General features: G+C 48.5%; 12 protein-coding genes across 12 annotated transcripts; 7 read left to right on the top strand and 5 right to left on the bottom strand.

The window, feature by feature from the left end:
- Positions 1 to 1,204: 1,204 nt before the first annotated feature.
- VFPPC_00099 (peptidase s41 family protein) lies at positions 1,205 to 3,480 on the top strand (the record flags this gene model as incomplete). The annotated part of the gene is made up of 2 exons (XM_018280192.1): positions 1,205 to 1,657; positions 1,717 to 3,480. 2 exons carry the CDS (start codon positions 1,205 to 1,207, stop codon positions 3,478 to 3,480), a joined length of 2,217 nt encoding a protein of 738 aa, XP_018148115.1.
- Positions 3,481 to 4,330: 850 nt separating this feature from the next.
- VFPPC_00098 (short-chain dehydrogenase reductase sdr) lies at positions 4,331 to 5,152 on the top strand (the record flags this gene model as incomplete). Its single annotated transcript, XM_018280191.1, has 1 exon — positions 4,331 to 5,152. The coding sequence occupies one exon, from the start codon at positions 4,331 to 4,333 to the stop codon at positions 5,150 to 5,152; it is 822 nt and encodes a 273-aa protein (XP_018148114.1).
- A 1,922-nt stretch (positions 5,153 to 7,074) lies between these two features.
- VFPPC_15054 (hypothetical protein) lies at positions 7,075 to 7,527 on the top strand (the record flags this gene model as incomplete). The annotated part of the gene is made up of 2 exons (XM_018292807.1): positions 7,075 to 7,416; positions 7,477 to 7,527. The coding sequence occupies 2 exons, from the start codon at positions 7,075 to 7,077 to the stop codon at positions 7,525 to 7,527; spliced, it is 393 nt and encodes a 130-aa protein (XP_018148113.1).
- Positions 7,528 to 7,593: 66 nt separating this feature from the next.
- Positions 7,594 to 7,782, bottom strand: VFPPC_00097 (hypothetical protein; the record flags this gene model as incomplete). The annotated part of the gene is made up of 1 exon (XM_018280190.1): positions 7,594 to 7,782. One exon carries the CDS (start codon positions 7,780 to 7,782, stop codon positions 7,594 to 7,596), a length of 189 nt encoding a protein of 62 aa, XP_018148112.1.
- Positions 7,783 to 8,037: 255 nt separating this feature from the next.
- On the bottom strand, positions 8,038 to 9,084 carry VFPPC_00096 (alcohol dehydrogenase superfamily, zinc-type; the record flags this gene model as incomplete). Its single annotated transcript, XM_018280189.1, has 1 exon — positions 8,038 to 9,084. The coding sequence occupies one exon, from the start codon at positions 9,082 to 9,084 to the stop codon at positions 8,038 to 8,040; it is 1,047 nt and encodes a 348-aa protein (XP_018148111.1).
- Positions 9,085 to 10,400: 1,316 nt separating this feature from the next.
- Positions 10,401 to 12,090, top strand: VFPPC_00095 (acetylcholinesterase; the record flags this gene model as incomplete). The annotated part of the gene is made up of 2 exons (XM_018280188.2): positions 10,401 to 11,806; positions 11,871 to 12,090. 2 exons carry the CDS (start codon positions 10,401 to 10,403, stop codon positions 12,088 to 12,090), a joined length of 1,626 nt encoding a protein of 541 aa, XP_018148110.2.
- Positions 12,091 to 12,265: 175 nt separating this feature from the next.
- VFPPC_00094 (cation transporter) lies at positions 12,266 to 14,209 on the bottom strand (the record flags this gene model as incomplete). Its single annotated transcript, XM_018280187.1, has 3 exons — positions 12,266 to 12,894; positions 12,958 to 13,462; positions 13,535 to 14,209. 3 exons carry the CDS (start codon positions 14,207 to 14,209, stop codon positions 12,266 to 12,268), a joined length of 1,809 nt encoding a protein of 602 aa, XP_018148109.1.
- An 898-nt stretch (positions 14,210 to 15,107) lies between these two features.
- Positions 15,108 to 15,827, bottom strand: VFPPC_15053 (cupin, RmlC-type; the record flags this gene model as incomplete). The annotated part of the gene is made up of 1 exon (XM_018292806.1): positions 15,108 to 15,827. The coding sequence occupies one exon, from the start codon at positions 15,825 to 15,827 to the stop codon at positions 15,108 to 15,110; it is 720 nt and encodes a 239-aa protein (XP_018148108.1).
- Positions 15,828 to 16,843: 1,016 nt separating this feature from the next.
- On the top strand, positions 16,844 to 18,881 carry VFPPC_00093 (serine/threonine-protein kinase gad8; the record flags this gene model as incomplete). The annotated part of the gene is made up of 4 exons (XM_018280186.1): positions 16,844 to 16,871; positions 16,975 to 17,124; positions 17,181 to 18,592; positions 18,675 to 18,881. The coding sequence occupies 4 exons, from the start codon at positions 16,844 to 16,846 to the stop codon at positions 18,879 to 18,881; spliced, it is 1,797 nt and encodes a 598-aa protein (XP_018148107.1).
- Positions 18,882 to 19,811: 930 nt separating this feature from the next.
- VFPPC_00092 (WSC domain-containing protein) lies at positions 19,812 to 20,588 on the top strand (the record flags this gene model as incomplete). Its single annotated transcript, XM_018280185.1, has 3 exons — positions 19,812 to 19,914; positions 19,987 to 20,249; positions 20,316 to 20,588. The coding sequence occupies 3 exons, from the start codon at positions 19,812 to 19,814 to the stop codon at positions 20,586 to 20,588; spliced, it is 639 nt and encodes a 212-aa protein (XP_018148106.1).
- A 249-nt stretch (positions 20,589 to 20,837) lies between these two features.
- VFPPC_00091 (acetyltransferase) lies at positions 20,838 to 22,235 on the bottom strand (the record flags this gene model as incomplete). The annotated part of the gene is made up of 1 exon (XM_018280184.1): positions 20,838 to 22,235. One exon carries the CDS (start codon positions 22,233 to 22,235, stop codon positions 20,838 to 20,840), a length of 1,398 nt encoding a protein of 465 aa, XP_018148105.1.
- Positions 22,236 to 24,628: 2,393 nt separating this feature from the next.
- VFPPC_00090 (MFS transporter) lies at positions 24,629 to 26,870 on the top strand (the record flags this gene model as incomplete). The annotated part of the gene is made up of 3 exons (XM_018280183.1): positions 24,629 to 24,761; positions 24,841 to 25,552; positions 25,628 to 26,870. The coding sequence occupies 3 exons, from the start codon at positions 24,629 to 24,631 to the stop codon at positions 26,868 to 26,870; spliced, it is 2,088 nt and encodes a 695-aa protein (XP_018148104.1).
- Between the last annotated feature and the right edge of the window lie 148 nt (positions 26,871 to 27,018).

The following is a 27,018-nucleotide window of genomic DNA, read 5'->3' as shown; positions in this document are numbered from 1 at the left end:
ATATCTCTCTTGGCATAGTTTGACCCTCGTTCTGGCCAATTAACGATTTTCCATCTTGCAGAATGCCGTCCACTCACGGACACTCGTTGCGGCTTCTTCAATCCCAGACACTCCGATCTTCAAGGTGTGGCCAAAGTTAAATTCTGTCCCGTATTTTGATGCTAAAAAAGACCCTCTTCAGTTAACACTGCTTGAGCCAATCCTTTAACCCGAATGCATATTGAACAACACGGTAGCCAGCCTGCATGTTAAAATGATTTAACAAAAGCCTACGAGATTCTGAGGCCCTATGACCATACAGGTATGGCACTCTCACCTGGCTTTAAAACGGGAACTTACATATGGTCCAAACTCACTCGGGAGGCAAATTGTAGCTTATTCAATGCAAACCGCTAGCTGAAGAGCTGAGATAGGCGCTAGGACGAGGACACGAAACTCATCTTTTTCATGCTGACAAGTTTCTCGAAAATTTTGAGGGACCCGATGTGTAACCAGGTAGCTTGAATCCCCACAGAGGGTATTCATTGCTGCCGTACGAGGCTGACTCAAGCCGAAACCTGGATAGCCAACTCCCGGTTGAGCTTTGCCACTTCCGTCATGTTGTTGATGCTTGAGATACATTTTTTGCTAGCACGACAAGCTGCTAACGCAACAAGCACGAGAGTTAGTCATCATATATTTGCCAGAGATGTCACAAAACGTTTGGCGTGACTTCCATCACAAGTCGCATAGGTTTGCCGCCGAAGCTGTTGTTCAACTGAGTTAGGGCTATGTCTTGCTTGCTTGGAATGACATACATCTGTGTCGTCAAAGAACATGACAGCGGGCCTTGCCTGACATTACGCCATTGTCGACCCCGTAGTGATATCCAAGGATCCCCATGCCTGCAATACTATCGATACCATAATTAAATTCGTGCTCATGACACGACGCATACTAGTCAGACTTGTGCGGTCACATCTCTACACCACTAGGACATTGATGCTAGTCATGCTCTGTAGCGCTTCACTATTACCAATCGGCTACGGAGACCTGGCCGCGATTTGGGGTGTACAATATCTTAGTATATTTAAGCTACAATTTACCCTTATCATGGGATTTTGGGGCTTAGTTGGCGACGCAAGAACATGCACTTCACTTCACCTCACTTCCTTGATCATATTGCACTTCAGCATACCTCTTTAGACACTGAGCGATCGAAGCAATGGTCCTCAAGTGGCTTCTCCTTGCGGGCTCTGCTCAGGCAGCTTTCAACTATCGCAAGGTCATGTTCGGTGCTGTAAAAGCTCCCCCCGTCATCTCGGTGAGAGATCTAGGAGCAACCGCCGTTGATCCCTGTGAGATTATCAGCAAAGCATTCGACGCTGTTCCAAAGAATATGACATCCACAAAGCCCATTATCCTAGATTTGAGACCGTCTGTAGCTAGTGCTTGTCGCAAGTCCGTCCCACTCCAATCGGAACGAAATCTCGCCCTTCTCGAATTTTTGCAGCCATACGTGGAGTACCACAGTACTATCGAGCTCCTCAAGAGTCCTCCACCGGAGTACTTGACTCCCGGTGTTGATATTATAGGGGGCATGGACGCAATGAGACAAAAGCTAAGGAACAAGGGATATCAATCACAAGTTGACGTGATGACCGACCTGCACAGCCTGGTAAGTGAGTCTAAGAAGCGTGGACCTAAGCATCGAAACTATGTTGCTAACAAGAGTAGTTCGTTGCGGCTAACGATGATCACTTTGGCTACACGCCAGGAATCTTCGCTCCTTTTCGCCAGTTCCGGGAAGGCCTCGACGTGGTTTCTATCTCTTCGGACGGGCGGGCTCTGCCGGAAATTTTCGCTGCTCAGGATATCTTCGAGTCAGGCAACGACACAAGCAACCCGTCGCCTATTGCTACGATTAATGGGCAAGACGTCTATGAATTCTTGGAGAACGATTCCATGCGCGTGCCGCAAAGCTCTCATGATCCAGACGCAAGGCTCAACGGTCTCTTTCGTTCGCTAGCTTTCGAGGCCGCCAAATCACCCGCCGGCTCTTTAGCCGTCCTGTTTGATATCCCAGACAACTACACCATTGTGCATAAGAATGGCACCTCACGTGTTGTGACAAATTCCATCACTACACTTCCAAGCGTGAATCTATCGAACATTCGATCGGGTCAGGATTTGCAGAACAGGTTCGAAATCCCTTCACAGCAAAATGAAACGGCACCTCCGCCTCCTCAAACATCAGAGTCACCTGTTGCTCCGCCTGCTCCCGAGCCAACCATCCCCGGCTACCCATTGCCGCTCGTCAAGCACCCCGGTGATAATGTTGCGAGCTTTGCCCTGAATGATACCGAGCTACGCAACACCACTGTTATCTCCTTTTTCAGCTTCGTGGATCTTAATTCGGATGATCCCCTGGGTCCCAATTTTGACTTGAACGGATTTGTTCGCGGATTTGGAGATCTAATTGACCGAACTGCCAAGGTCGCCAAGGAACAAGGCCGCGACAAGCTGATTATCGACATGTCTGCTAACAGTGGAGGATCCTTGGACCTTGCCGACTTTGCATACACGGCACTCTTTCCGGGGGCCAAGTTTGATGCGTTTGATAGATTTCGGATGAGCAAGGGCCTTGAATTCACCGGGCGCGTTTTGAGCTACAATGCCTCGCTAGACATTCTTGTAGCGTCAGTCGGGCTACCGACTGATCCGAACAACAAGGCTATAGAATCGCGAGAGGCGTTCTTTGAGCCTAAGATGGTGAAAGGACAAAAGATGACAGCTGCTTTCCATCGGGACGTGACGGTGCCTTACTTGCCCGAGCCAGATTTATTTCTGCGTGGCTATGAGCCCAGTACGGCTGGGAACACCAGCAAGCGCGAGCCTCCCTGGAAACCGGAGAACATTGTGATCATGACGGACGGACTGTGTGCGTCAGCCTGCTCAATCTTCACAGGGTTACTAGTCAGGAATTTTGGAATTCGCACAATAGCACTTGGTGGTCGGCCGATGAATAAGCCTATGCAGGCAATCGGGGGTGTCAGGGGCTCGGAAATTTTGTCAAATTCAAACATCAAGCGAGCCTCAACATTTTCCCTTCAAGAAGCAAAGAACAGTCCTGACGGCCAGAAGCTTCTCCAGGAGTTTGGAAAATCCTTGCCTAGCATCGAAGACCCCCCTCTGCTTCCCTTTATGGAGAGTCCGGAAGGGGGCTCTGTGAACTTTCGGAATGCTCACAGCGGAGACGATCCAGAGGGGTTTCCATTGCATTTCAAGTATCAAGCGGCCAACTGTAAGTTGTTTTATACCCGCAAGATGGCGGTGGACGTGACAGAGTCGTGGCGACAGGTGGCCAAGATTGCTTTCAGAAATGGGACTTGTGTTCCAGGTTCAACTGTCAACAGTGATGGAACTATGGGAGCCAAAGCCCCTGGGTTCGATCCCAGCGTTCGAGCTCGAGTCCCTGGAATTCCCGTGCCAACTGTATAACCGAGCTTCGAGTAAGTCTTTGCTACGAGAGCCCAACTCGATCTCGCAGTGCTGAGCTGAGCCACAATGAAGAGGTATTTAGATAGAGTACCTAGGTAGTTAGTCATCATGTACAAAAAAAAAATAGAGTTTGATAGACAAAAGAATGGTTTTAGACATATTCAGTTTTTATCTCGTTATGTCCGATCCTGGTTGCCTTGGAGTAACACTAGAGTCCAGACAATAAAAGCAGAAGTTCCGGTGAAGAACATTTCGCTGAAACATACAAAATTGATACAATTCACAACGACTTGATAATAGTCTAAGAAGTTTGATGACGCATCAGTGTTCAGACAAAAAGAATGGAGTGCACCCCCCGTCAGCTCACATATTCATTAAACTAATCTGAATTTAAGCGTCAATCGACACATGGACTAAAAATTGCAAGAAATGTTGGACAAGGATTTAGCTAACCGCCGTACGAGTCGTGTCAGACACTTTCCAAGTGCCTAGCCTGTTGGAAGTGCTGTGGAGACACGGAGTTGTCGGTTAGGTCTGACATCACGGGCGTTAACTCCGGGATTTGAGAACACCATCTACAAGAAGTGGCCTGTCGTGCAGATTGAGTGGAGCTGAAAGTCCGCAGATACAGAAACTGAACAGGGTGCTCGGCAGTGCAAGACGCTAATGCGAGGCTATTCTGTTAACCGGTGTTAAGAGTTGAGGAATCGTCTTTGCATCTCAACAGCTGGTATATATGAGGGCACGGCCGTCATGACTTCTCAGGATTGGTATCATATTTCAAGTATTATCTACTACCATACATTCCAATCCGCTCCTACGTTTGTTAACTATCTTTACGCTAATTAAAATGGCTAAAATTTGGCTGATAACCGGTTCATCGCGAGGACTTGGCCGTGCCTTGGTTGAAGCAGTTCTTGAATCAGGCAACCAGGTTGTGGCGACGGCCCGAAAGCCAGAACAACTCCAAGATCTCGTAACCCAGTATGGACAGGACAATGTTCTTGCAATGGCCCTCGATGTCACCAACAATTTCCAAGTTCAACAAGTTGTTCAATCCGCGCTAGAGAAGTTTGGCCGTCTGGATATTATTGTCAACAACGCCGGGTACGCCGATGTTGCCTCAATTGAGGACATGAGCCTCGAAACATTTCGCACACAATTCGAAACAAACTTTTTCGGTGTCGTAAATGTGACAAAGGCAGTGATACCAATTTTGCGTCAACAAGGTCACGGCCACATCATTCAAGTATCATCTCTTGGTGGCAGAGTTGGATCTCCTGGCCTTGGCTCATACCAGAGTGCCAAGTGGGCTGTCGGGGGCTTCTCAACTGTTCTTTCACGAGAAGTTGGCCCGCTTGGAATCAAGGTGACGGTCCTTGAGCCCGGTGGCATGAAGACGGACTGGGCTGGCTCGTCGATGGGCATTGGAGCTGTCAGTGAGCCCTACAAACAAACTGTGTCTGCGTTCCAGGAGAGAAGAGAGGAGATGATGGCTACCTGGGCTGATCCCAAAAGGATAGTGCGCAGCATTTTGCATATTGCCGAGGTTTCTGAGCCGCCTCTGCGTCTTCTGCTCGGAGTTGACACTATCCCATATGCTCAAAATGCGGCGGACGAGCTGGCGTCATCAGATGCAAAGTGGCGAGAAGTTACTGCGCTGAAAGTATGAGGATTTTTGGTCGTTCTGAGGCATGACGATTTCGTCGGGTACCTAATTCAAAGCATGTATATCAACGCAAACGGTGATGACAGTCTGAAATACATGTTCGCCACAGGAGGAATACCCACTAAACAATGACATAATTAGAGTTTGATTTTGCTCCTATTGCTTCCACGAGCTGTGCCTTCTTTGAACTTCTGGCTGATCCCAGCCCCAACTGAATTATAGAAGCGTCAGAGGCTCTTTCTCAACAAAATTTAGTACGGCAAATTTGAGGCTTGAGAATTTGTGATCATCTGTGGGTTGAGACGCCAAGGTTGTATAAAGACAATGCCTGCAAAACGAAGCAACTCAGTTACACTTCAACATGACTGTTTGCTAAAGCAATTTCCGTTATGCTTCTCACTGAACTATGAAGAACAGCTAAAAAATGTGCCAAATCGAGAAGAAGTTACTTGTTCTGCTCCCAAAGGGAAATATCTACAACACAAAATGCTCAGATATTGATTCAAATGACCAAATGAACGCGATTCGGTTCATAAGTGGCGTAGTAGATCGAACCACGAATTTCATGCTGGCGCCAATGTTTTCCCTGCGGCCTATTCTTTTGATTTTGCAGTATGTAATGGAAATGGATTAAATATAACGGACCAAGCTATATTGCCGGCATACGTGCCGGGAGCCGTCAGCGATGCTCCGTCGCTTGGCTCTGTTCGCGCCACAAACGCCTTGCGTTGAACACTTCATCAATTCATCCAGCCTCAATTCACATTTATGCGAAATGCCCCTGCTTGCAACGACCATGAGTGAGAGCCCTGATTTGCTGATTCGCATTAACCAAGAGAAAAGGGGCGTTAATGCCTGGCGAGAATCGTAGTTCGATCTATGGGACCAGGGTAAAAATTCCCGATTCCCCATTTTTGTATCTTGGCAGCTGGTACTTAGCAAGCCATCCTTCAGCTGTGGGATGCAATTGCGTCCTGTCGGCTTCGGGGAGTGTGATTTGGGCGTCCACGTTCCCTTTGACGGCTCACCGGTAGGACGAAGTACTTTGACGATCGCAGATTGGACAAGGGTTGGCATCCAGAGATCTGGGCATGTATACTAGCCTCAATTGAGAACATTGCCACAGTCAGATTGAGCCTGGTTTGTCTCAATGGCCAGTCTCAGCACATATTTCCTGCATTTAATGGTTTGAAAACATCATGGTCTTGAGTGGCACACCTGTTGGAACATCTCCTTATTCCTATAAGAACAAAAGGGTTGGAATGCTATTAGTTCGACAAGGCTAAAAATTTAAAGGTGATGGTTCGAATCGAACCTCTCTGCATAAACGCTGTTGCGGCATGTCACTGTTTTGCCGGAAAAGACTCCTCGTGGCTCTAAGCCATTGCATATTAATCCCTGCTCGAATATACATACTGGTGGAACTGGGATTCAATGCTCGAGCGGTATTATTGATGACGTGACAAATACGCATACTCTAGAGCTACAGGAAATCATGGTGTTGTAGGGTTTACGAAAAAGTTCTCTTACGGATCGAGCCACAGACGACTGCTAATGCGTTGGCATTGTCAAGTCAATGCCACAGCAAAACTCAGGCCGCGTAATGCCGCGCCTTCAACGCCTTGCCTTACCTTTGCGTAGATGATGAGTTGGTTGTGTAGACTGCTTGGTGACAGTATTGCACTGTGATATCGTAAACAGAAACAGTCACAGCAAGTTAGCGCAGTGCAAGGAAACGGCAGAGTCCGAACGACAGAAAGGATAAACACATGAAGCAGAATCAAGTATAAATAAGTCTGTCCCTCCGCTCCATCTCCAGGACTTTTTCTCATCATCAGCATCTCAAACACAGACATCAAAGACCACCTTTTAACTTTCAATTCCAATCTTTTTTCGAGAAATCACTCGTTTAACCCCAAACAAAAATGAAGTACTCTCTCACTTCCGTCTTTGCCTTGGCCATGGCTGCCCTTGCCAGTCCCACTCCCGGTGGTGACAGTGGTATCCTCAGCGGTTATGGCGGCGGCATGGATGTTGGCTACCCCGGCCAGGGCCTCAAGCTCCAGCACGTCTACGTCACTGGCGAGCCCCAGGTGATCCTCGTTGGCATCAAGATCACTCCTGTTCTCCAAACCCGTATTCTTGAGGTCAACCAGGGCGTCAACCTGTTGTCTGGCCCTGGCCTTAGCCTTCGACAGGATGCCGACCAGTTCCTCAAGATCAACGAGAGAGCTCATGGTGTTTATGGCTGCTCCCAGGCTTGCGAGGTATGAAGAAACTTTTGTATATTCTGAAATTTGGTATAGGGAAACTAACAAACTATCTAGAGCCGAATCAACGAGCAGCACTGCGTCCGATTCGACAGCCAGCTCTACTAAAGCTGCTTCGAGCCGCACAGTGTATCTTCCGCCATTTTTCTAAATGGTAGCTTTCTACAAAGAGAACTATCGGAAGTATATACGGCAAAGACAAAATGGGAGTTTTCTTTTCGTGGCCCAACAATAATTTACCCGATGCACTGGATAGGTTTTTGCTGGGGCTAAAACAGTTACAAGATGGTCTTTTCCCACTGGTGTCATTCCTTTTCTTGTAGCCATGAGATTTCGTGGGTGCAATATTAATACATCTTCCATTTGTCGAAAATAAAATAAGTTGTCAGGTGATCTCAAAGTTTCTATAACCGTGACTATGACTCAGTAGATGTTTCCCGTGAACTTCAGAGTGCAACGACTGGGGATAAATCATTGAACAGTTTCCAATTTGACTCGAGACTAACAAAACTTTCGGCTATCTAATCAACTGTATTATTATGGAAGAAGTACTTTTCCTATAAGAAAAGAACACGGAACAGATTTCGCCCAAGTATGTGCTGATTTAGTCAACATGCTTCAGCTTACAACTTTGATAACGACTTTTCCCTTCGCCTGCTTGCTCTCAACCTTATCAAACGCTTTCTGGAAGTCGGCAAAGTCCACAGCACTATCCACCTTTGTTGTGCACTTCCCAGCTTCAATAAGCTTAGAGATGGCTTGAAGATGCTTTCCATTTGGCTCGACAAGATACCATTTAGCCTCCCGGAGCTTCTTGTCGCAAGATTCGGGTTTTGCTTCAACTGGGTCACCTGCGACACTGAGTAAAACTCCGCCGTTCTTGACAGCAGACCAGGACGACGACAATGTTTTTCCGCCGACACAATCAAGGACGAGGTCAACTTCTCTGTTCGCCGGGTCTTGCGCGACCCATTCAGAGATGCTCTGCTTTCTGTAATCGATTATTTCCGATGCGCCTAACTGTTGCACAAAGTCGGCCGTTGAACCACTCGCAACACCGATAATCTGACTGACGCCGGCAAGCGCTGCGAATCTGACCGCGAAACTGCCTACCACCCCTGATGCTCCTGTTATGAGAACTTTAAGATTCTCATTCTTATTATCCCTAACAGTCTCATCAGTCCCGGAAATTGCGCCAGAATCTAAAATGCCATGTTGGAAGAGGCCTTGCCACGCCGTGAGTGCGCTTAGAGGAGTTGCGCCGGCCTCGACCCAGCTCATATTTTTAGGCTTATGTGCAATTTGCGACAACCGAGCCAAGGTGTATTCACGCAGATTCCCAGTCTGCGAAGGGTTAATGCGGAAGAATACCTCATCTCCGACCTTGAACCCAAATGATTTGGCTAACCCGGCGTCCGGGATATGTGCTATGACTCCGGCTGCCTCTGTACACGGTACGCGTTCTCGACCAGGGCTGAAGACTGAAGGAAACCACACTTCCCAATGGAGCTCATTTAGACAGGGCGTGGCAGCGTATACTTTGACGATGCAGTCTTCTGGGTGAGATGGTTGAGGCAGTGGTCCATCTTCGAGAACCAAATCGATCGATTTTGGGTCTGGTTGGTGGACAACTTTCATGGCGGTCGGTAGTGCGATAGACGTCATTTTGTTTGCTATTTGGCAACTGATGAATTTCGTATTATCGATGATTAGAGTTGAATGAAACAATTGACCAGAACCACTGTCTTGTGTAGCCGCATATTTATACACAACCTTGTGCCCAAGCCATCACATTCATTGAGGCACGGTGGCAAGGTCAGTGGCTGATGGTTGTTGGAGCTCCAGTTTAGCTGATAGCCGGGTAGCCTACTCACTATCACCATCGGGCTTCAGGTGGCGTTGAGCTTAACGGTGCTTTCCAACGTGGTGTGGTAACATTAAGGTTCTATAAGTAGCCCGGTCCTTCCGGCAATTGATGCCTACCCAAGACCAGCAATGTTCCCCTTTACCGAGCAGCCATTGTGACCAAAGAATCCTGGAGTATGGCTAATGTTCGTTTGCGACTGAACCAAGTGTGCATTCGTGGTCGCGGGGTTATCAACCACGAAACGACTCTGATCTCCTAGCCAAAACGTTGACGGCAGAATAAAATGATGCCCAGTAGAGTCAAGGCTTTCTGATTACAAAAAGGTTGAGTTCAACTTTTGGAATCGAAATGTCTACAGGGCCTTGGTAACTGTTAACACCGTCAAATAACCTGTATGTATCATAAGGGAAGCAACTTGTTTCACGCCCAAGTCCGCGAAACTAGAAATGCCGACGCTGTGCTCGCGAAACATCTTTTCTCCAAGAATATACCATTCGATATCTATGATCCACGAAATGTCAATCAGCCAAGTATCGTCAGTGACTTCCAACTGTTTGTCGGTGACGCCAGGCGCGTATGCCTCAGTACCTCGATTCACCGATATCAGTGCGTTTCAATCAACACATGTTACAGGTCCAATTTGATCATTTCTTTAAATACATTAATAATGGTAGATGGATTTTGCTAAAGACTTAAGCTTTTCATTTATTATCAACGCGATGCTTTTCCGGATCTAGCCACCCGCTTCCGCCACCACCCATATGGACGAAGTGTTTCCAGCGAATGACTCTTTCACATCATCACTCCCATAGATGACTTTATTCCAATATACTTGTCACCGGCGGAAGTTACCAGAAGAAAGCCAGACTTACACCTCGGATCCGTCAACTTGTCCGGCCAAGTCCGAACCGGAGCGTCCACGGATCTCCACCATCCGACTCCCCGCATCCCTAAAGAAACCAGAACCTCGGGAAGTCGGATTCTGAACTGGCTTCCGACCTCAGTTCGGTGCCTCTTCAACACCCGACGTCAATGATACCATTCACTTATAAAAGAATATATGCCAGTTAACCGTTAAAGACAAGGCCTCAATTGTATCCAAAGACCAGCAGCCATGGGAAATACGCTCTCGTACGACGTTCAAGAACATGTCATTGACCTCGGACCTCGTGGCAAGATAAAAGGTCTCCAGTACGACAACAAAGCCCGACGCTATACTGGCGTTCCGTATGCCCTTCCTCCAACGAGCGAACATCGCTGGCGCAAACCGCGGCCTCTCCCTTCATCGTTCACGTACTCTCAAGCTGGCCAACCATTCAATGCCACTGCATTCCAAGCACCTGCTTCCCAGGAGGATCGTGAGCTATCCACTGGCCGTGTCAACCCCGATAATGATGGAATAAAAGGAACAGAAGACTGCTTGTACGTCAATATATGGACTCCCGTTTCTGAAGATGCGGGAACAACTACGAAATGGCCGGTAATGGTGTGGCTACACGGCGGATGGTTTCAAGTTGGTGATGCGTGCCAAGATCCTTCCAGTGATCCCACTGAACTGATTTCTACGGGAGGATTGAACGCCATCGTTGTAGCGATTAGTTACCGCCTTAATATCTTTGGGTTCTTGTCTTCAGCTGCCTTTTTAGAAGAAAGTGGCGGAGAGGTTGCTGGTAATTTTGGCCTTTGGGACCAAAGACTTGGTCTGGAATGGGTGTACGCCAATATCGCTGCCTTTGGGGGAGACGTGAACAACATTACGCTCGCGGGGAGAAGCGCAGGCGCATATGGCGTCGAGGCACAGATTCTTCATGACTTTCGAAGTCAGCAAAATTCGTACGCTGGCAAGTTGTTTCAGCGGGCGTGGATGTCGTCAAATGCCATTCCTGCGCAACCTAAAACAGTCAACGAAGCAGAATCGCAGTTTGATGAAGTCTGCCAACATTTCAGCGTTCCACTTTTAGCATCATCGACAGAGAGGCTGTCTCAACTTAGGAAAATCAGCGAGGCCGACCTTTTGAAATGCATCCGCAGCCTGAAGAATCACACCTTCCGTCCGGTCACAGACGACCTCTTCTTCCATGCAGACATGACTAATTATATCCAGTCCGAGTCATTTGCCAAAGATTTCCTGTCGCGGAAGATGAAGCTTCTCGTAGGAGAAGTGGCCAATGAAGAAACACTTTATGCACAATTCAACGGGCCAACGGAGGCTACTCTCGAATCACTAAAGCTTCAAACAGCCAACTATTACTCTCCTGCGACAACCGCCAAGATTCTCAGTCAGTACTCTCTTCCAAAGTCTGGTAATCTTGACGATTGGAAAGCTGCGTTTGGCAAAATAATCGCGGATGGACAGGTTAGGGCGTCGAGTAGGTACTTGGTAGATGCACTGAGTAGACATGGAGGTGCAACAAAAGATGTTTGGCGGTATCGCGTCGACTACAGGCTGAGCTTTATTGACGAGAGTGTTGCGCCGTTGGACTATGGTGTTAGTCACGCCATGGATGGGCCTTTGTGGAAGTAAGTCGCTTCTCTTGATGTTTCGCAGTAGACACATTTTGCCAATGGATTCTAATGGATACAGCTACTCAATCAATCAGTTGCCAACTGATGAAGAGCGAAAAATGATGGACGAATGGATCAAGATCCTAGTGGCTTTCGTTGGTGGAAATGATGGCTTCGATTATGGAACGAAGTCAATTGATGAACTGAAAGTTTTGACGGCTAAGAGGGAAATAAAGGTTGAGAAGGATCTTCGGTACCACGAGCTTCGGGACTTGGGTGCGATATTCTCGCAAAGGTGAATGCGCCTGGAGCATGACATTGGCATTGTTTGGCATCTAACATAACGCGTGAGTCTAAAAACCTTTGGTTATACCTTTTAAAGCACAAGCACAACCCCCCCCCCCCCCAAGCGCATGTGGATTTGTAGTTTTATAAATAGCAATGTGCAATATGTACTGCACTGCAGGCTTTCAATCACATTCCCTTGTGAAGATTCGATGATGCTGCCTGTCTATCCTGTTCTTCTCTGTGTTCAACGCTGTATTCTTCTGTGAGGTTCTCTGGAAGGCGTACTGCGTAGTCCATCGTAGCCGGCAATCCTCGGTGGCGACCTCTCAACATCACCAGACAGAGCACAAGCTTGCTAGTAGCACTCCATCCCCCGCTGAAGCTGAAATTTTGGTTGGGTAAGCCCACCGATATCCCGATACCGCCATACGCCGACACGACTTCAAATATAATATTGAAGACACTGTAGGATACCGGGTCCTCAGTGAAATGTGGCGCTTCAATTACGGTGACGATAAAGGTCGCGAGGGCAAGCCACCAGATATCATGCGCAAGCTGGCCTCTGATTTGCTGCGAGATGAACAGGCGTCTTGCGCTACCCGATCTCAGGCCACTATTATACGCATGTAGGTTCTCTTCGTCCTTCTTCGTATCCATGGCAAAGATACCTAGAGACCGTTCTTCATACACGTTGGAGTTGCGCATGGTGATAATAACGGGAAATGCGGAAATATACATCATAATGACATATAGCACTTGCAGACCAATGTGTATATTCGCAATTGGGACGACATAGAAGCCACCAGTTCGGACCGCTACGTAACAAATGATCAGTACTTGTTAAATAAGTCGCCAAGAACTCAAGTGTATGGACTCACCAATGGCTTGGAACAGACCGTCCAACAGACGTGGACCCGGCGGTATGGCAGAGACAACCGGACTGGGTAAAAGTTCAAACGCTGCCCAGTCAATGCCATTAAGCACGACGAGCATGAATACCAGCCACCAAGTGTGTTGGATGGGGAACAAGTTGGTATAAACACGCCGAGGATAGCGAAGGACATACTTGACGGTTAGCCGCCATCTGACAATGAGCGGTTTCTGGGGCAGGGCATTCAAAGCTTTCAAGATGGCCCATAGAATAAAGCGAAGAAATACCGGGTACGCCGTATTTCCTGCTAGGATTAAGAGGCCCATGGTAACTAGGACGTAGTATGCCCCTTGATACGGGATCATGTTGGCGTCGAGTAAGGACATGCCAGAGTTGTTGAACGCGGAGACGCCATTAAATATTCCGAGCCACCACGGGTTGATTCCATTTGACAAAGCTGGTTCCGGTTGATAGTGAGCAATCCAAGCACTAAGACCAGCACAACCAAGCAGCTGTCATAAAGTGAAATAGAGAGGGACAATGGTAGCCAGAAGTCTCATTGCCCTGTGCTCAATAATATTGACCTTTCGTTTCTCCTCTCGTGTCAGATTGATGAAGTACCCCTTTCTACCAATGGTCTTTCCATTCAGGAATGCGAGAGGGTTAACGTGTAAGTCTTGACTTTGTCTGACAGTTCCTGTATATGTGTCTGGCTTTGGTAGTGGCGCCGTGTGCTGAATTGCTGGCCCAACGCTGGCACCGACCCTTTCGACAGAATGCCTCCTCGACCACACTCTTTTGTGACTGGCGTCTGTAATTTCTAGGTCTCCGGTAGTGCAATTTTGCATATCGTGGTCTCTTGTCACACTGGGGTTGTCGTTGATGTGTTCCTCGGCAAGCTCATCCTGGCACAGGGCAGCATGATCTGGCTTCAAAACTCGTCGAAACGAACGCTCCCTTGCAATAAGAAGACCTATCGAAACCCATACAGAGCCGCCAAAGAGCATTAATAGGCACAAGATGGTCTGCTGCCAAGTCGTCAGCGTGCTGAGGTTGACAGTGTTGAGACCAGTCTCTGTGATGCCAGATATGACCAGGAACAGACTGTCGACGTAGGTGACACTAAATTTCGGGTCTGACGACACCCAAAAGATAACAGAGCAGAGCAACGAAATGGAAATGAAGTAGGTGTAGTGAATGGAAGCAAAATTCAACGGTATATGTGCTTTGCCAAGTCGCAGACCTCGCTGCCAAGCCATGGTCGACAGGGTGCCGACTGGCCCAAGTCGAAGCCGCATCGAGTGGTAGTTGCAACAGGAAAAAGAATCCAAGTAGTCGAGGATATGGACGAGCAAACGTCTGCCTCTGATGAGAGGAGTTTTGGCCTGTACGACCCGTTGATGATGGTTGTCTGGCAGAGTGACTTGGATGACTTGAGAAAATCTGCAGCAGGGGCAGAAAAAAATTGACCGCCAGTTCCAGCACTCGAGGCGCCTGGGTGTGGGCATCTAGCGCCAACATTGAAAAAGGCAGTGGGACATGGAGGCAAAAGGCCCGAGCCTAGTCCAGATGTCAGCCCCGCCACGATTCCAGCATCAACATTGAGCCCAGCGCCAAGCTGGCATCTGGTCAATGGTGGATATTGAACTAGACTGGACAGACTTGGAAGACTCGCCTACCTACCTTCCAAGAGATACACATATGAAGATCAGATTCGACTAGACGCTCTAGTCCCAGTTCGCGGGCAATGGCAACTTGACCGGTAAGAGCCGACTGGGCACATTGATCCAAGTCCCGCCAATTCTCCACCAGGCGGTTAAAAACATACACGACACACGATGCAGCTGAACAAAGGGTCTGGTGAGATGGCTGTTTTTCCTGACTAGTCGGATGGAGAGTGGAAATTAGCTGCATATTGATCAATATCAGAAACTGCCCGTTGCCAAAAACAGCGAAGGAACAAAGAGTACCAGCACATGCTCTTATACTCTGTGGCTGGAGGCTCGACGCAGCAAGCACCAGAGTGATCAGACAGTTGAGTAACCCAGCAGTGCGGTCTTCGCATACCGCGGGATATGCAAGACTTATGCAGCGAGTTTTCGTTAGATCTGGAGCAAACGGTGCCAAAATAAGCTGGTATAAACGCCGGCAGGGCTTTCAGTCATTCTTTCTACCGTATTCTCTACTTTGCGCCCAATCGGCGAATTCTTGTTCGGGGGTATAATGTCGTGTCACCGGGTGAAGGCCGACAAGCCATCCCAACAATGCAGCCATGGACAAGATGAAGTGCGATACAAACCATTCCATCGCTACCAAGATGCCCACTGGTAAAAGGTTGCCGACTCGCAATCTTGAGTTCGGTAAGTTGAAAAATGCCGGCACATTGTCTAGGTGTGCAAAGATGACCATGAGGTTCAACTCAATTAACAGCGTCAAGAGCAGTTGGGCGATCAGGTTCGGACATCGCGACAAGAACGATGATGGCTCGTCCATCATTTTTGGAACATTGAGTATCACGCCATTGAGGTTCCAGAAGAAGAGTGCCTTTTGTCCATCAGCGGGATCAGTCCTCTCAATGACAACAACTTCTTCTCCGCCCAGTTCAGCACGTCGCCATTCATGCCAAACATATTTATCGACCTTGATCTCTGGCTGGTTGGCAGCCGTCGCCGACACGATACGCTCAACGGTTCCCACCCGGACCTTGATGCTGCCTCGGACGACCTTCAAGTATTCCGTGTGGCTTTCGTGCCAGTGAAGACCGCTGGACCATGTCGAGGTCGGTGGTAGCGAAATGGTGACGTAGCCGGGCGAAGTCAGGTCATATCGGACCCCATTTGGGAGGCTGCGTTCAATGACTTTTGGAACTTGTTCCATGTCAGGAGTCGATTCGGCTTTGTACAAAAGGCCGACGTGATCTCAGTGCTGCTTCTGAGAGTTGAGCAATCAAATGCTCAAAGTGTCTGGTCCGAAAGACGGCATCGATGCATCAAATATGTGATGTTCAAGAGTTGTGAGGAAGGAGCGGCCAAACCTGTCCAGATGTTGGATGACAAATCTGAGCTCAAGTGCTCCTGCTGGAATTATTAACTTTACAATTCACACCAGCTGCCTGAGGGCCCACAAGTCTCCTCACAAGGATTCATGCAGCACCAGACGCAATGAAATACCTGACATGGACGCATTGCCGGATATGCTACATCTACATATCTGTATGTGCTCAAGCTTTCAATAAGGCGAGACAGCATTACCTTGACTGAGAATAGATATGGACACAGGTGCTTTTTGCGTCTTGCCAGTTGTTCAGCAACAGGCCACTTGGTGTTGAGTGTTGACGATCAAATTTGCCCCACCAGAAAGCGAGATCTGGGGACGGCCTCCAACAGTGCATGTGTCTGGTACCAGTTGACTTATTTGCCCTTGCCCAACAGCAGTGCCAACATTGAGGCAGTGCATCGAAATCATCAAACTACGAGCTGTCCTATTGATTCAGCCGGCATGCAATACACCAGCCAAAACTTCAATGTCGACGACTGCAATTTCACAGCACGCGCAAATGTGAGGCGCAGCTGACAAGCACAACCAACACTCATGGCAGCCAGGTACACCCACCATCCCGTCGCCACCACGAGTCTCGCGATGGCGCTGAGCCGTTTGCATCAATGGTTCAAAAGTCAATTTATCTGGCTGAGAGGGAGCAAAGTTCACCTAACATCGAGCCACGGGACACCTACCCCAGAATCCATCTGAGCTAGGCAAATCAAGATGTCGCATTCGTCTAGTAGTTATTGCTGTTCTTGATTCCAAACCACGAAGCTTTATTTTCACCCTTGGACAACACGTCTGTCAGAACACCTTCCTGGCCACGGCGCCATCCAGCGCACATCGCTGCCATGTCTCTGCCGTGGAGATTGACCAAGAGTAAGTCATCAATTGCAGGCAGCACTGTAGTAAAATGGTTCTCATAGTGTTAGTATGAGAATCGTGGGGGCTGACGGATTTGCTAACTGTGCTTTGCTGCTAGAGTTGAGAGAGACCCATTTGGGACAATTCGCCAGCTTCACACGATCTTCCGTCGCGATTCCGACAGAATCAACCAGCGCAGATTCAAAACCGGCACCCCTGGTATCCGATTCTAATTCTGACAATGCTGACGACATCGACGAGGCAGACGGTGAGCTTCATCCTGCGACTGGCACCAACTTACATGCAGCTGACCATTACATACAGCTTCACCCCCCTCAGAATCGCTTACTCAATCGTCAGTAACCAAGGTACTCGAGCCAGGGGTTCTCATTGTAACAATACACGAAGGCCGTGGTCTCGCCGTTCCCGACAAGTACAAAAACATTCTCTCTATTCAGGATCGGACCAACCCAGAAAATTCATCCACGAGCAGAATATGCTCCAAAGCTATGCCTTATGCATTGGTGGACTTTGAAAACTCTGAGTTTCTTGTCAATTCTGTCGCGGGAACACCACAGAATCCCTTGTGGCCTGGTCCTAATACTCAGTACAAGTTCGACGTATCGAGAGTCTCAGATCTTACCATCCATCTTTTTCTCCGAAACCCCAGCCCCTCGACAGGTTCTAGGCGCACACAAGACATCTTCTTAGGAGATGTGCAACTTGCCCCAGACTTTGGTGCTGCACAGTCGCCGAAAACTACTACTGGCGGCAGACACAGTCCTGCAGTGCACGGGCTTAACGGGCTGACGTGGTTCGACATTGAAAACGGCACCGGACAACTTCAGGTCGGCATTCAGTATGTGAAGAGCCAGAAACACAAGCTTAGTGTGAATGACTTTGAACTATTAAAGGTCATCGGGAGAGGGAGTTTTGGTAAAGTGATGCAAGTACGAAAGAAGGATACAAACTGCGTCTACGCTCTCAAGAGCATCCAGAAAGCGAAAATTGTCTCTCGATCGGAAGTGAGACATACCCTCGCCGAAAGGTCCGTCCTCGCGAAAATCAACAACCCTTTTATTGTCCCTTTAAAATTTAGTTTCCAATCACCAGAAAAGCTGTACTTCGTGTTAGCGTTTGTGAATGGAGGCGAGCTATTTGATCATCTCGAAAAGGAGCGACGCTTTGATGTCAACCGGTCCCGATTTTATACCTCGGAGCTCTTGTGTGCGCTAGAGTGTCTACATGGCTTTAATGTGGTGTATCGAGACTTGAAGCCCGAAAACATCCTACTGGATTCACAAGGTCATATTGCGCTCTGCGATTTTGGCCTCTGTAAACTAAAACTAAAGGATGAGGACTATACGAATACGTTTTGCGGCACACCAGAGTACCTTGCGCCAGAGCTTCTCCTCGGGAAGGGCTATAACAAGACGGTGGATTGGTGGACGCTGGGGATTTTATTATATGAAATGCTCACAGGCTTGCCGCCGTTTTACGATCAGGAAACGAACGAAATGTACCGCAAGATTTTGTCGCATCCGCTCACCTTTCCTGCCGGGCACGTTGTACCACCAGCGGCCAAAGATCTGCTAACCAAACTACTAAATCGCAACCCTGATGAGAGACTTGGCGCCAAGGGCTCAGCAGAGATCAAGGCACATCCCTTTTTCGACGGCATCGACTGGCGAAAGCTCCTTGAACGAAAGTACGCGCCGGCGTTCAAGCCTGACGTGGTATGTAGACGACTTGAATATCGTACAAGTACTCCGTACAGTCTGGGTAGAGCTAATATTCTGGCGCCAATTGCGCCCACAGGACTCTCCTACTGCAACTGGAAACATCCCCGACATCTGGACGCAGGAAACTCCCAAGGACTCTCCAGTGGACGACCCCAGCCTGTCGCAAACGATTCAAAGGCAGTTTGACGGCTTCAGCTACGTCCGACCTGTTCCTGGGCTCAACGACGGGGGCGGCAGTATTATGGATTCATCGTTTTTACGCTCTGCAGATGGTCGTGATTAGCTGTTGTACAGATCATGGGATGTAAAGGAAACCGTGACCACATCGGCGGCCCATGCCCAGTTCTTGTAGGCGTTTCGTGTATGTTAGGCGCACATCCCGTTGGTATCGTATCAGAGCGCGGCGGCGTGAGAGGGAAACTACATCATGATTTACATTCATCCTGATTACTTCAGCTTTGATGATGTGTCACAGCGCAAATTGGTTCCTGTCCTTCATTTTGTCTTTGGAAATACCTTTAAGTCTCACGGCGATAAATCATACAATATGTATTCCCTATGCATGTCTTTTTAGTTTGTTTCCTTTTTCCCCCCCCCGGGCGTGTTGACTGAGGGAGACCCAGGGTAGGTGGTGGAAAAGACGTCAACTGGTCAATTGAAATGTTTGAAGTCTTGATGTCAGCCGAGAGTGTCAAGTTGCTCCACCAGACCTTACAGTGCCGATTAACCGAGAAGATCAGCCGCAGTCTGGGGAAGAGTCACACTGAGTGCATTTGCTGGTGAAGAGAGGCCAGGAGCAGCAGAATTCAAGCAACTCATGCGATGGTGGTAATGATAGAACACTTGTACACTTGAAGCATCATTTGTCGCAATCCGGTCGCTCGACAATCGACAATGCCTTGTCAACGAAAAGCAATGAAACTGATCTGTCTCCATCAGCATAACTACGGAACCCCTTGAACTTCCTTGTTGGGAAGGACCCGAGATGACTGGTTTGTTTGCTAGTCGAGACTTATCGTCATCGGCTCAAGCAGTGTTGGCCCACAACTCGTATCATCCATCCCATACCCCTGTATGATCAAATCGATTTAGGCGTCACGTGGAGTGAACAGCAAAACGAAAACTTGATCTGTTTCCTGTTCTACGATTGAGCATCCGTCCATCTCATTGTCTGGCGATACAACGGCTCAAGTTGCTGTTGCGGTTTGGCACGATGAAATCCAATGTTTTGCTGTCACTGTTGCCGGCGTTGGTCGCGGCGCGAGGAACAACCAACGGATTGTGCTCTGCAGTCAACACCTCTGACTCTCCCCCAAGTAAGACAGCCATGTTCAATGTTCTGTTCAGCCTCATACATGTAGTACTCCGTATCGGCTAACAAGTTATAGGAAACTCGGTTTTTTTGAGCCAAAGTTTTTGCATTGACCAATGCAAAGGCGGATTTGCCTATGCCGTGGTCAAAGAAACCAGCTGTTGGTGCACAAACGACGCACCAGCTTCGACTGTCGCCAGCAACAAGTGCAACTTTCCTTGCCCTGGCTATCCAGTTGACGCGTGCGGTGGCCAGGGATATTTCACGTACATTCTCGTGAATGAAGGGATGGTAAAGGGAACGACAGGGGCAACAGATGTGTCAAGCACGGCGGATCAGGTGAGATTGCATGCTGGCACGCCTTGCGATGTTGTTCACTGTTGACAGCTAACGTGATGTGATCAGACCGAGACCAGACCTGGCGTGATTCAGACATCGGGCGTTGCGCAGACGACATCTGCTCCGGCGACGCCCTCAACTACTGCTGCTGGTACCACCGTCGACCAAGACAATGGTACTACGACTACTGCACCGACGCAGACTCCAGCTGGAAATGGCACCACGTCAGGCACGACGCCGAAGCCGACAACGGCGGGTGGTGCACAAGTCGATGTCAAGGCTCCAACTCTTGTTGGCATGGTTGCATGCTCTCTGGGAGCATTGCTGCTGTCATACTGAAGTGGAACAGGCAGTCGTGCGACGAGTGTACGATACGTTGGAGAATTTTGTTGTACCTGCGCAAGAGCACGGCTTATGACCTGGAGGCGGAGTGTTGGCAGCCAAGATGCCATATTGTACGACTAGAGCCCAAAATAATAGACAGCAAGAGTTCTTTGACTAAAGAAGTGATTGTCTTTTGCTTAGTTCATGCTATGCATTTGCTAATCAGTTCCCAATGTCTCTATCCCTGCGCGCCTTTTGATACAATTACCCCAGATATTTCGCATGCTTTTTCCATTCCTCATCTTCCTTTAAACGTTCCCAATCTTCATCTGTGATACATATAGCGACTGCCATATCACCATTCGGTGACTTTGGCATAATGTACATCAAGCTCTCCACCGGGAGAAAGCACGGCCGTCGTACAGACTCAGGTTTCCCAAGACCAAGATTAAAGTCAAGGTCGTATAGATTAATTCCAGCCCACGAGCTCAGCATGATTCCGGACGAAGGATCCGTAGAACCCGTCATGTTGAGCTTGGACTTGTCGGTACAGCGGCTGAGATACGTGGCAAAGGCGCGGGTATTGTGTGCCATGTCTGTGACATTGGGGTCAAGCTGGCGACGAATGTCTGATGCTATGCCACCTAGAGTGTCACTTCCTACGGCCCTGATTGACAATTCGTTGAAGGTCATGTTTGTGCATGCACCGGGATAGTTGGAAGGTAGGCCTAGTCGTGGACGCACATCGATGGCACGCGCAAAGATGGACTTCACATCAGGTTTAAGTCGAGAAGCTCGAGCCCTGGAGAGGCATGTCCAGATGAAGGCGCAGACGGTGTCATCGGTAGAAACAAAGTTGCAGCCGACACGCTTTGTCTGCGTTGCCTTGATTTTGAGAGTTTCCAAGGCGGTTGAGGAGAAGGTTACGTAGCCCCATGAGGCTTTGGGAGGCGGGAGTTGTGTTTGCGCTGCGTTGCTCTTAGGTTCAACGACGGGAGGTTTTACCAATTGTTGGGCAATCTCGGGGCCAGGTTCCCAGGAGTCTGGTAGAAGCGGATAGCTTTGACTCTTGTCTGTGTTTCCCACCTCGAGTTCCTCGTTTGAGAAGGATTCGTTGTGACAAGCTTTCGACAGCCAATTGATGATGGTTTTCTGCCCGTGCATATCCATGGTGTTGTGTTGCGCGACAATCGTCAAGACTAAACCGCCTTCAATGAAGTTTGCTTGAACGGCAAAAACAGGTCCATGGTCGGCAACTAGCCCGACAGGCATGCCGGGAATGTTGATAGTCATACATGGTGCAATGACATTCTCGTCCAGCATGCGAAATGGAAATCCTGCTTCTCGTATGGTGTCAAGCGATGGCATGGAGGCATCTCCTCGAAGATCTTTGACGACCAGCGGGATTGAGTCGGTAGGAACTATTCGGTACGTGCCTGTGACGCCTTCACTTGAGCCTTCGTTGATGACATAGCCTGCCAGCCATGGAAAGTTCTGCGCAAGTCTGTCGAGTCCATTTCTTAGGGTGGTGACGATGCGGTCGTGTGAGGTCGAGTCTGGAAGAGGGTAAATTGAACATATTTGTGTGTAGAGTTTGTAGAGGGACGGCTGGGTTCCCAGGACGTCTAGTTGGTTGTTTTTTAGTGTATTTGTCTCCGTCATGTTTGTGGGCTGGTGATGTGTAGAATTTATCGCTGAGAAGAGGAGGTTCGAGCATCTTTTTAAAGGTCGACGTAGAGTCTGGTACGTTGAATAACTTGTGTTGTTTTGAAGCGGACACTGGGGCCAATTGGAACCCGCGATTCGTCCAGACGTAGTTGGAGATGTCTGGTCAACCACTTGACAACACCACACACTTTTTTATGGAGTATGGACTAAAGTTAGAGCCAGCTGTGGGGGGTTTAGTTTGTTTTTCATTATGATTCATAGTTGCTCACGGCTTGGCACACTAAAAGCAGAACCTTTCAATGCTGGCTTCTATGCGATGGGAATCACAATTTAACCTCACATAGTCTTACATGTAGAGCATTGATGATCTAACATTTGATATGAGACAAGTTAGGATGCCAAAGGGTCCAAAATAGCATATATGTGCCCTTGAACGTTGCTGAGAAGAGACCAGTTGACATGACATGGTCGACCGCAACTGGTCGTACGTGCGTGTCCGGCGCCAATGCTAACCAAACAATTTAAACCTGGGATGTTCTGCGACAAAATATTGCAGACCACTTTTTGACAAGCACTACGCTATGCACCGACGGATCAAATTCATTATACTCTGTAGGGCCAAGCTATTGACTCTATGTTGCGCCGTATGCCGTGAGTAAAAGTACATGTAACCTGGACCTGCATCTGTGACTCCGTCTCCTTGAGGCCCCTTAGGGACGTTTAGAACTCACCATGCCTGCAGTAAATATTGACTTATTTCGTCTCTAATAAGAGAATAGAAGTAAAGGTATTCTTATTTTTTGAAATGAATGGGATTACCACAATTTTAGCATTCCTTAAGTTGCAGTAGACGGTGCAAAGTTGGGTGAGGGTGTCTGGTGGGTTCTGAAACCCTCAACTGGGCGAAAGTGTGAAGTCAAGTCTGCATGTCTTTGAGTAATGCAACCGGGTGACTCTTGAACTTGGTCATCAGACACAAGAAGCACCACATCCCAAAATGCTCCTACAGTATACGTCAGTATGATTTTAACCCCGGCCTCTAAGCACAAGTCACCGACGCTCGCCACTCTTCTTGTGTCAACAACCCCACGGGAGCGGAGATAAACGCACGTTGACCCGTGCGACCAGACACCTTCAATGTTTCTGTATGGATGCTCAGCATCGGCCACTTTCACGAGCTTCGGAGGCTAATATCTAAGCACAAATGAGGTGGACTTCCCAACTCTTGTCATACTTTTACTCTAAAAGACGGTACAAGTGGAATGGACATATTTTCTATGATTCCCACTTGTCCTTGTTGAGGAAGGCTGCGGTATCTAGCGCTAGTTGTCTCTTCCAGTCAAGCAAGCAAGGGAACCAGAGCTGTAAGATCATGGCTGAATTCCCAGCGTGGCACAGGCAAAGAGTGAGGGGCAATTCTGTGATAATACGTAAAGGTCTTGTTGGCTCTACGCAAATTCAACCGTCAGTAAGATCCTTTTAAGTAGGAGTTAGCCCTTCCTCGGTATACTCCGTTGACATTGCCTCATATCAGACGCTGAAACCTCTGGGCCGCAAATATCGGCTGGTGTCTCTGGGCTACAAGGACCATCATGGAGTAGCTTTCATCAGCATTCATCTGCCCCACGGTTAGATTGCACTGGCCCCCATGCCATCAGATGACCATACAAATACTCAGGCAGCGAGTAAACCCTTGGTAAATACAAAAAAAGAGGTCGGCTGGCTTCCCGCGTCGGGCGGTATTAAAAAATACTACAGGATCAACATCTGATAATGCCCCCTTCGCACAGGTCACATCACCACCACCGTCGTCATTGTGCATCCCAAGCCAGGGTATCTCGACAGGGATATGGGCGCTACGCACATCAGAGGCCTTGTAAATGTAGATTAAGTTTGTACAGTTGGTCCCATGTTTAACAACTTGTCCGAGATTGATGATGATCTAGGCCCGAATCGAAATACTCTAGATGTCCTTTGATACTATTCGAGGCTCGAGATGTGCAGCTCTGTGCGGTGTAACACGATGGTGCATCACACCATGCGCATTGCCCTGTGACATTGTGGATGGTGGCCTTTCCTCGTGAGACAAGGCGCGTGGTGAGTGTCCCAGCATTGCAGGCGACGAAGTAGTGCTGGGACTGTTTCTCCGTGTGCGCAGTCAACTTTTCATAAAAGAACTATGTAAATTATATAGTGTAAATATTTTGCTGCGTATGAGTGCTCTGCCCCTTCATCATTGCTCCTTTTCTTCTTCACGATCCGCTGTGTGTGCGCGGTAAGCGTGGTTTGCCTCCCTCATTTGAGGTCAAAACTTTCTATTGGCCATAATACTGGGCTATGATCTTGGGCTGGAGAGATTTACTTACCGCAAAGGAAAATTACGAGAAATGACTCCTCCTGGTCGTCAAGTCACTTATGAGTCCGCTGCAAGCACTAATAACCCACCAGAGAAGCAAGCATATCCACACTCAAAATGGAGCTTCGGCGTTCTCAATGATAAGTCAACTATAGAAGTTCCAGGTATGATACTCTCCCGAGACGACTGGGATTAGAAATTCGGCTTGGCGAGACGTGCCATTGCTAATTGTGACCGCTTCAGGTTCGGTGCTTTTACTGGCAGCAGACCGTAATGAGCCTCTCGGTCTACGCAACATCCACGCTAGAACATCTCATTCATCCATCCCGACGGGATTTCCAGTCGATTCTGATAGACAATCCATCCGACGTCAGACACAGCCGGAAAAGAAAAAGACCGAAGATGGCACCATCATCCTTGATCCCCAGCCGGATGAGTCTGCAAACGATCCTCTCAACTGGCCGGGCTGGAAGCGTGATTCTGCTCTCTTATCCCTGGGGTTCTACTGCATGATTGGCGGTGGAATTGGGTCCATCATGGCTGCTGGATTTACAAATATTGCTCACGACTATGCCGTGAACGTGGAAACTGTTTCCTTAGTTGTTGGCCTCTACATGATGGGCCTTGGTATTGGAGCTGTCCTGGCATCTCCCACAGCGATTCTTTTTGGAAAACGACCAATTTATCTTGCAAGCGCCATAATATTTATCCTCACCTGCATTTGGGCAGGCTTATCGCCCAGCTTCCCCTCTCTCCTAGCAGCCCGCATCGTTCAAGGAATGTCGTTGAGTCCGGTAGAATGCCTTCCGTCTGCGACAATTGCCGAGATTTTCTTCCTGCATGAAAGAGCGTACCGTATTGGAATATATACCTTGTTACTTTTAGGTGGAAAGAATTTGATACCTTTGATAAGCGCGGCTATTATTGGGAGGTTTGGGTGGCGCTGGGTGTTTTTGTGAGTACCAACTAACAACAATATGCCTGTCACCTGTTCGCTACTGTCGGTATATTCCGGGGCTAACATGAGTAGTATTGTGGCAATTGTGACCTGCTTCAGCTTTATTTTGCTGTTCCTCTTCGTGCCTGAGACCTTTTGGGATCGGACGCCAACTAGAAGTCCTACGAAGCGACCGAGCTTTCTTCGTCGCCTGTCATCTAGAAGGAGCGTATCATCTCAGCGACCGGTGCCAGTCGCAAATCTGCCCAAACTTCCTAACAAGGAAGAAGATACACAAGGTGCAGATAGCCCGCAAGTACTGAATAGCAGCTCACAACAACCTGGGGTGCCTCCTGGTCAACTGGGGGATAGTCTGGCTCCCCCAATCTCGGAAAACATGCAACCGACCAACGTCATCCCAACTGAAGACAGGGACCAGCTTCAAACGTCAAACCAAAATAAATCGATTGAAAAGGCTCAAGATGTCAACGAAACCTCAAATATAGACCCGGAACGAGCTGAACCCTTACCAGTGTTAGCCCCAGTGACCAAGGCATACACTCATGAGCTACGGCAACGCCCTGCAATACCCTTCAGACAACAACTAAGACCATATCACGGCCGCCTCAACAATGACAAATGGCTCAAAGTCATGGTGCGACCTTTCATTCTTTTTGCCTATCCAGCCGTGTTGTGGTCTGCCGCTGTCTATGCCTGTTCGATCGGTTGGCTCATGGTGATTTCCGAGATCATGGCAATTATCTATCGAGACCCTACATCCTACAATTTCACCCCTTTACAGACCGGCCTGGTATATATTGCGCCTTTTGTTGGAGGTATTCTAGGCACAGCTGTAGCGGGCAAAGTTAGCGACATCGTCGTTCGGGCAATGTCGTCACGCAATGGAGGATTATACGAACCAGAGTTTCGACTCGTCATGGCCATTCCAATTGCTCTTGCAACATGCATGGGATTGATGGGCTTCGGGTGGTCTGCAGAGCAAAAAGATCATTGGATTGTCCCTACAGTGTTCTTTGGAGTCCTGTCTTTTGGCTGCTCACTAGGCTCGACAACATCCATTACGTTCTGCGTGGACAGTTACCGACAGTATGCTGGCGAGGCCCTCGTAACGCTGAATTTCTCCAAGAATATTTTCCATGGCCTGGTATTCAGCTTGTTTGTGTCCAGTTGGATGGTTAAAGACGGCCCACGAAAAGTATTCATGTGGCTTGGGATTATTCAGCTCATCTTGCAGCTCACTACGATACCCTTATTTATATTCGGCAAGCGAGCCAGGCTGTGGACGGTGAGGAAGAATTTCATGGAGAAATTCTAGCTTGACTTCCATTTCCTTTCCTTGCCTTCCCTTCCCATGGGGCCGTCAATGTGCACGGTGTAGGAGTGGTATGGCCTTTGAATGATATTTTTCACACTAAGGCTACTGTACGGGCTTCAGATCGGTACATAGACTTTGAATTTTAAGA

Source organism: Pochonia chlamydosporia, chromosome 1 (assembly GCF_001653235.2).
Source record: "Pochonia chlamydosporia 170 chromosome 1, whole genome shotgun sequence".
NCBI lineage: Eukaryota > Fungi > Ascomycota > Sordariomycetes > Hypocreales > Clavicipitaceae > Pochonia > Pochonia chlamydosporia.
The sequence above is the reverse complement of the archived record's forward strand: the minus strand, read 5'-3'. Positions and strand labels throughout refer to the sequence as shown.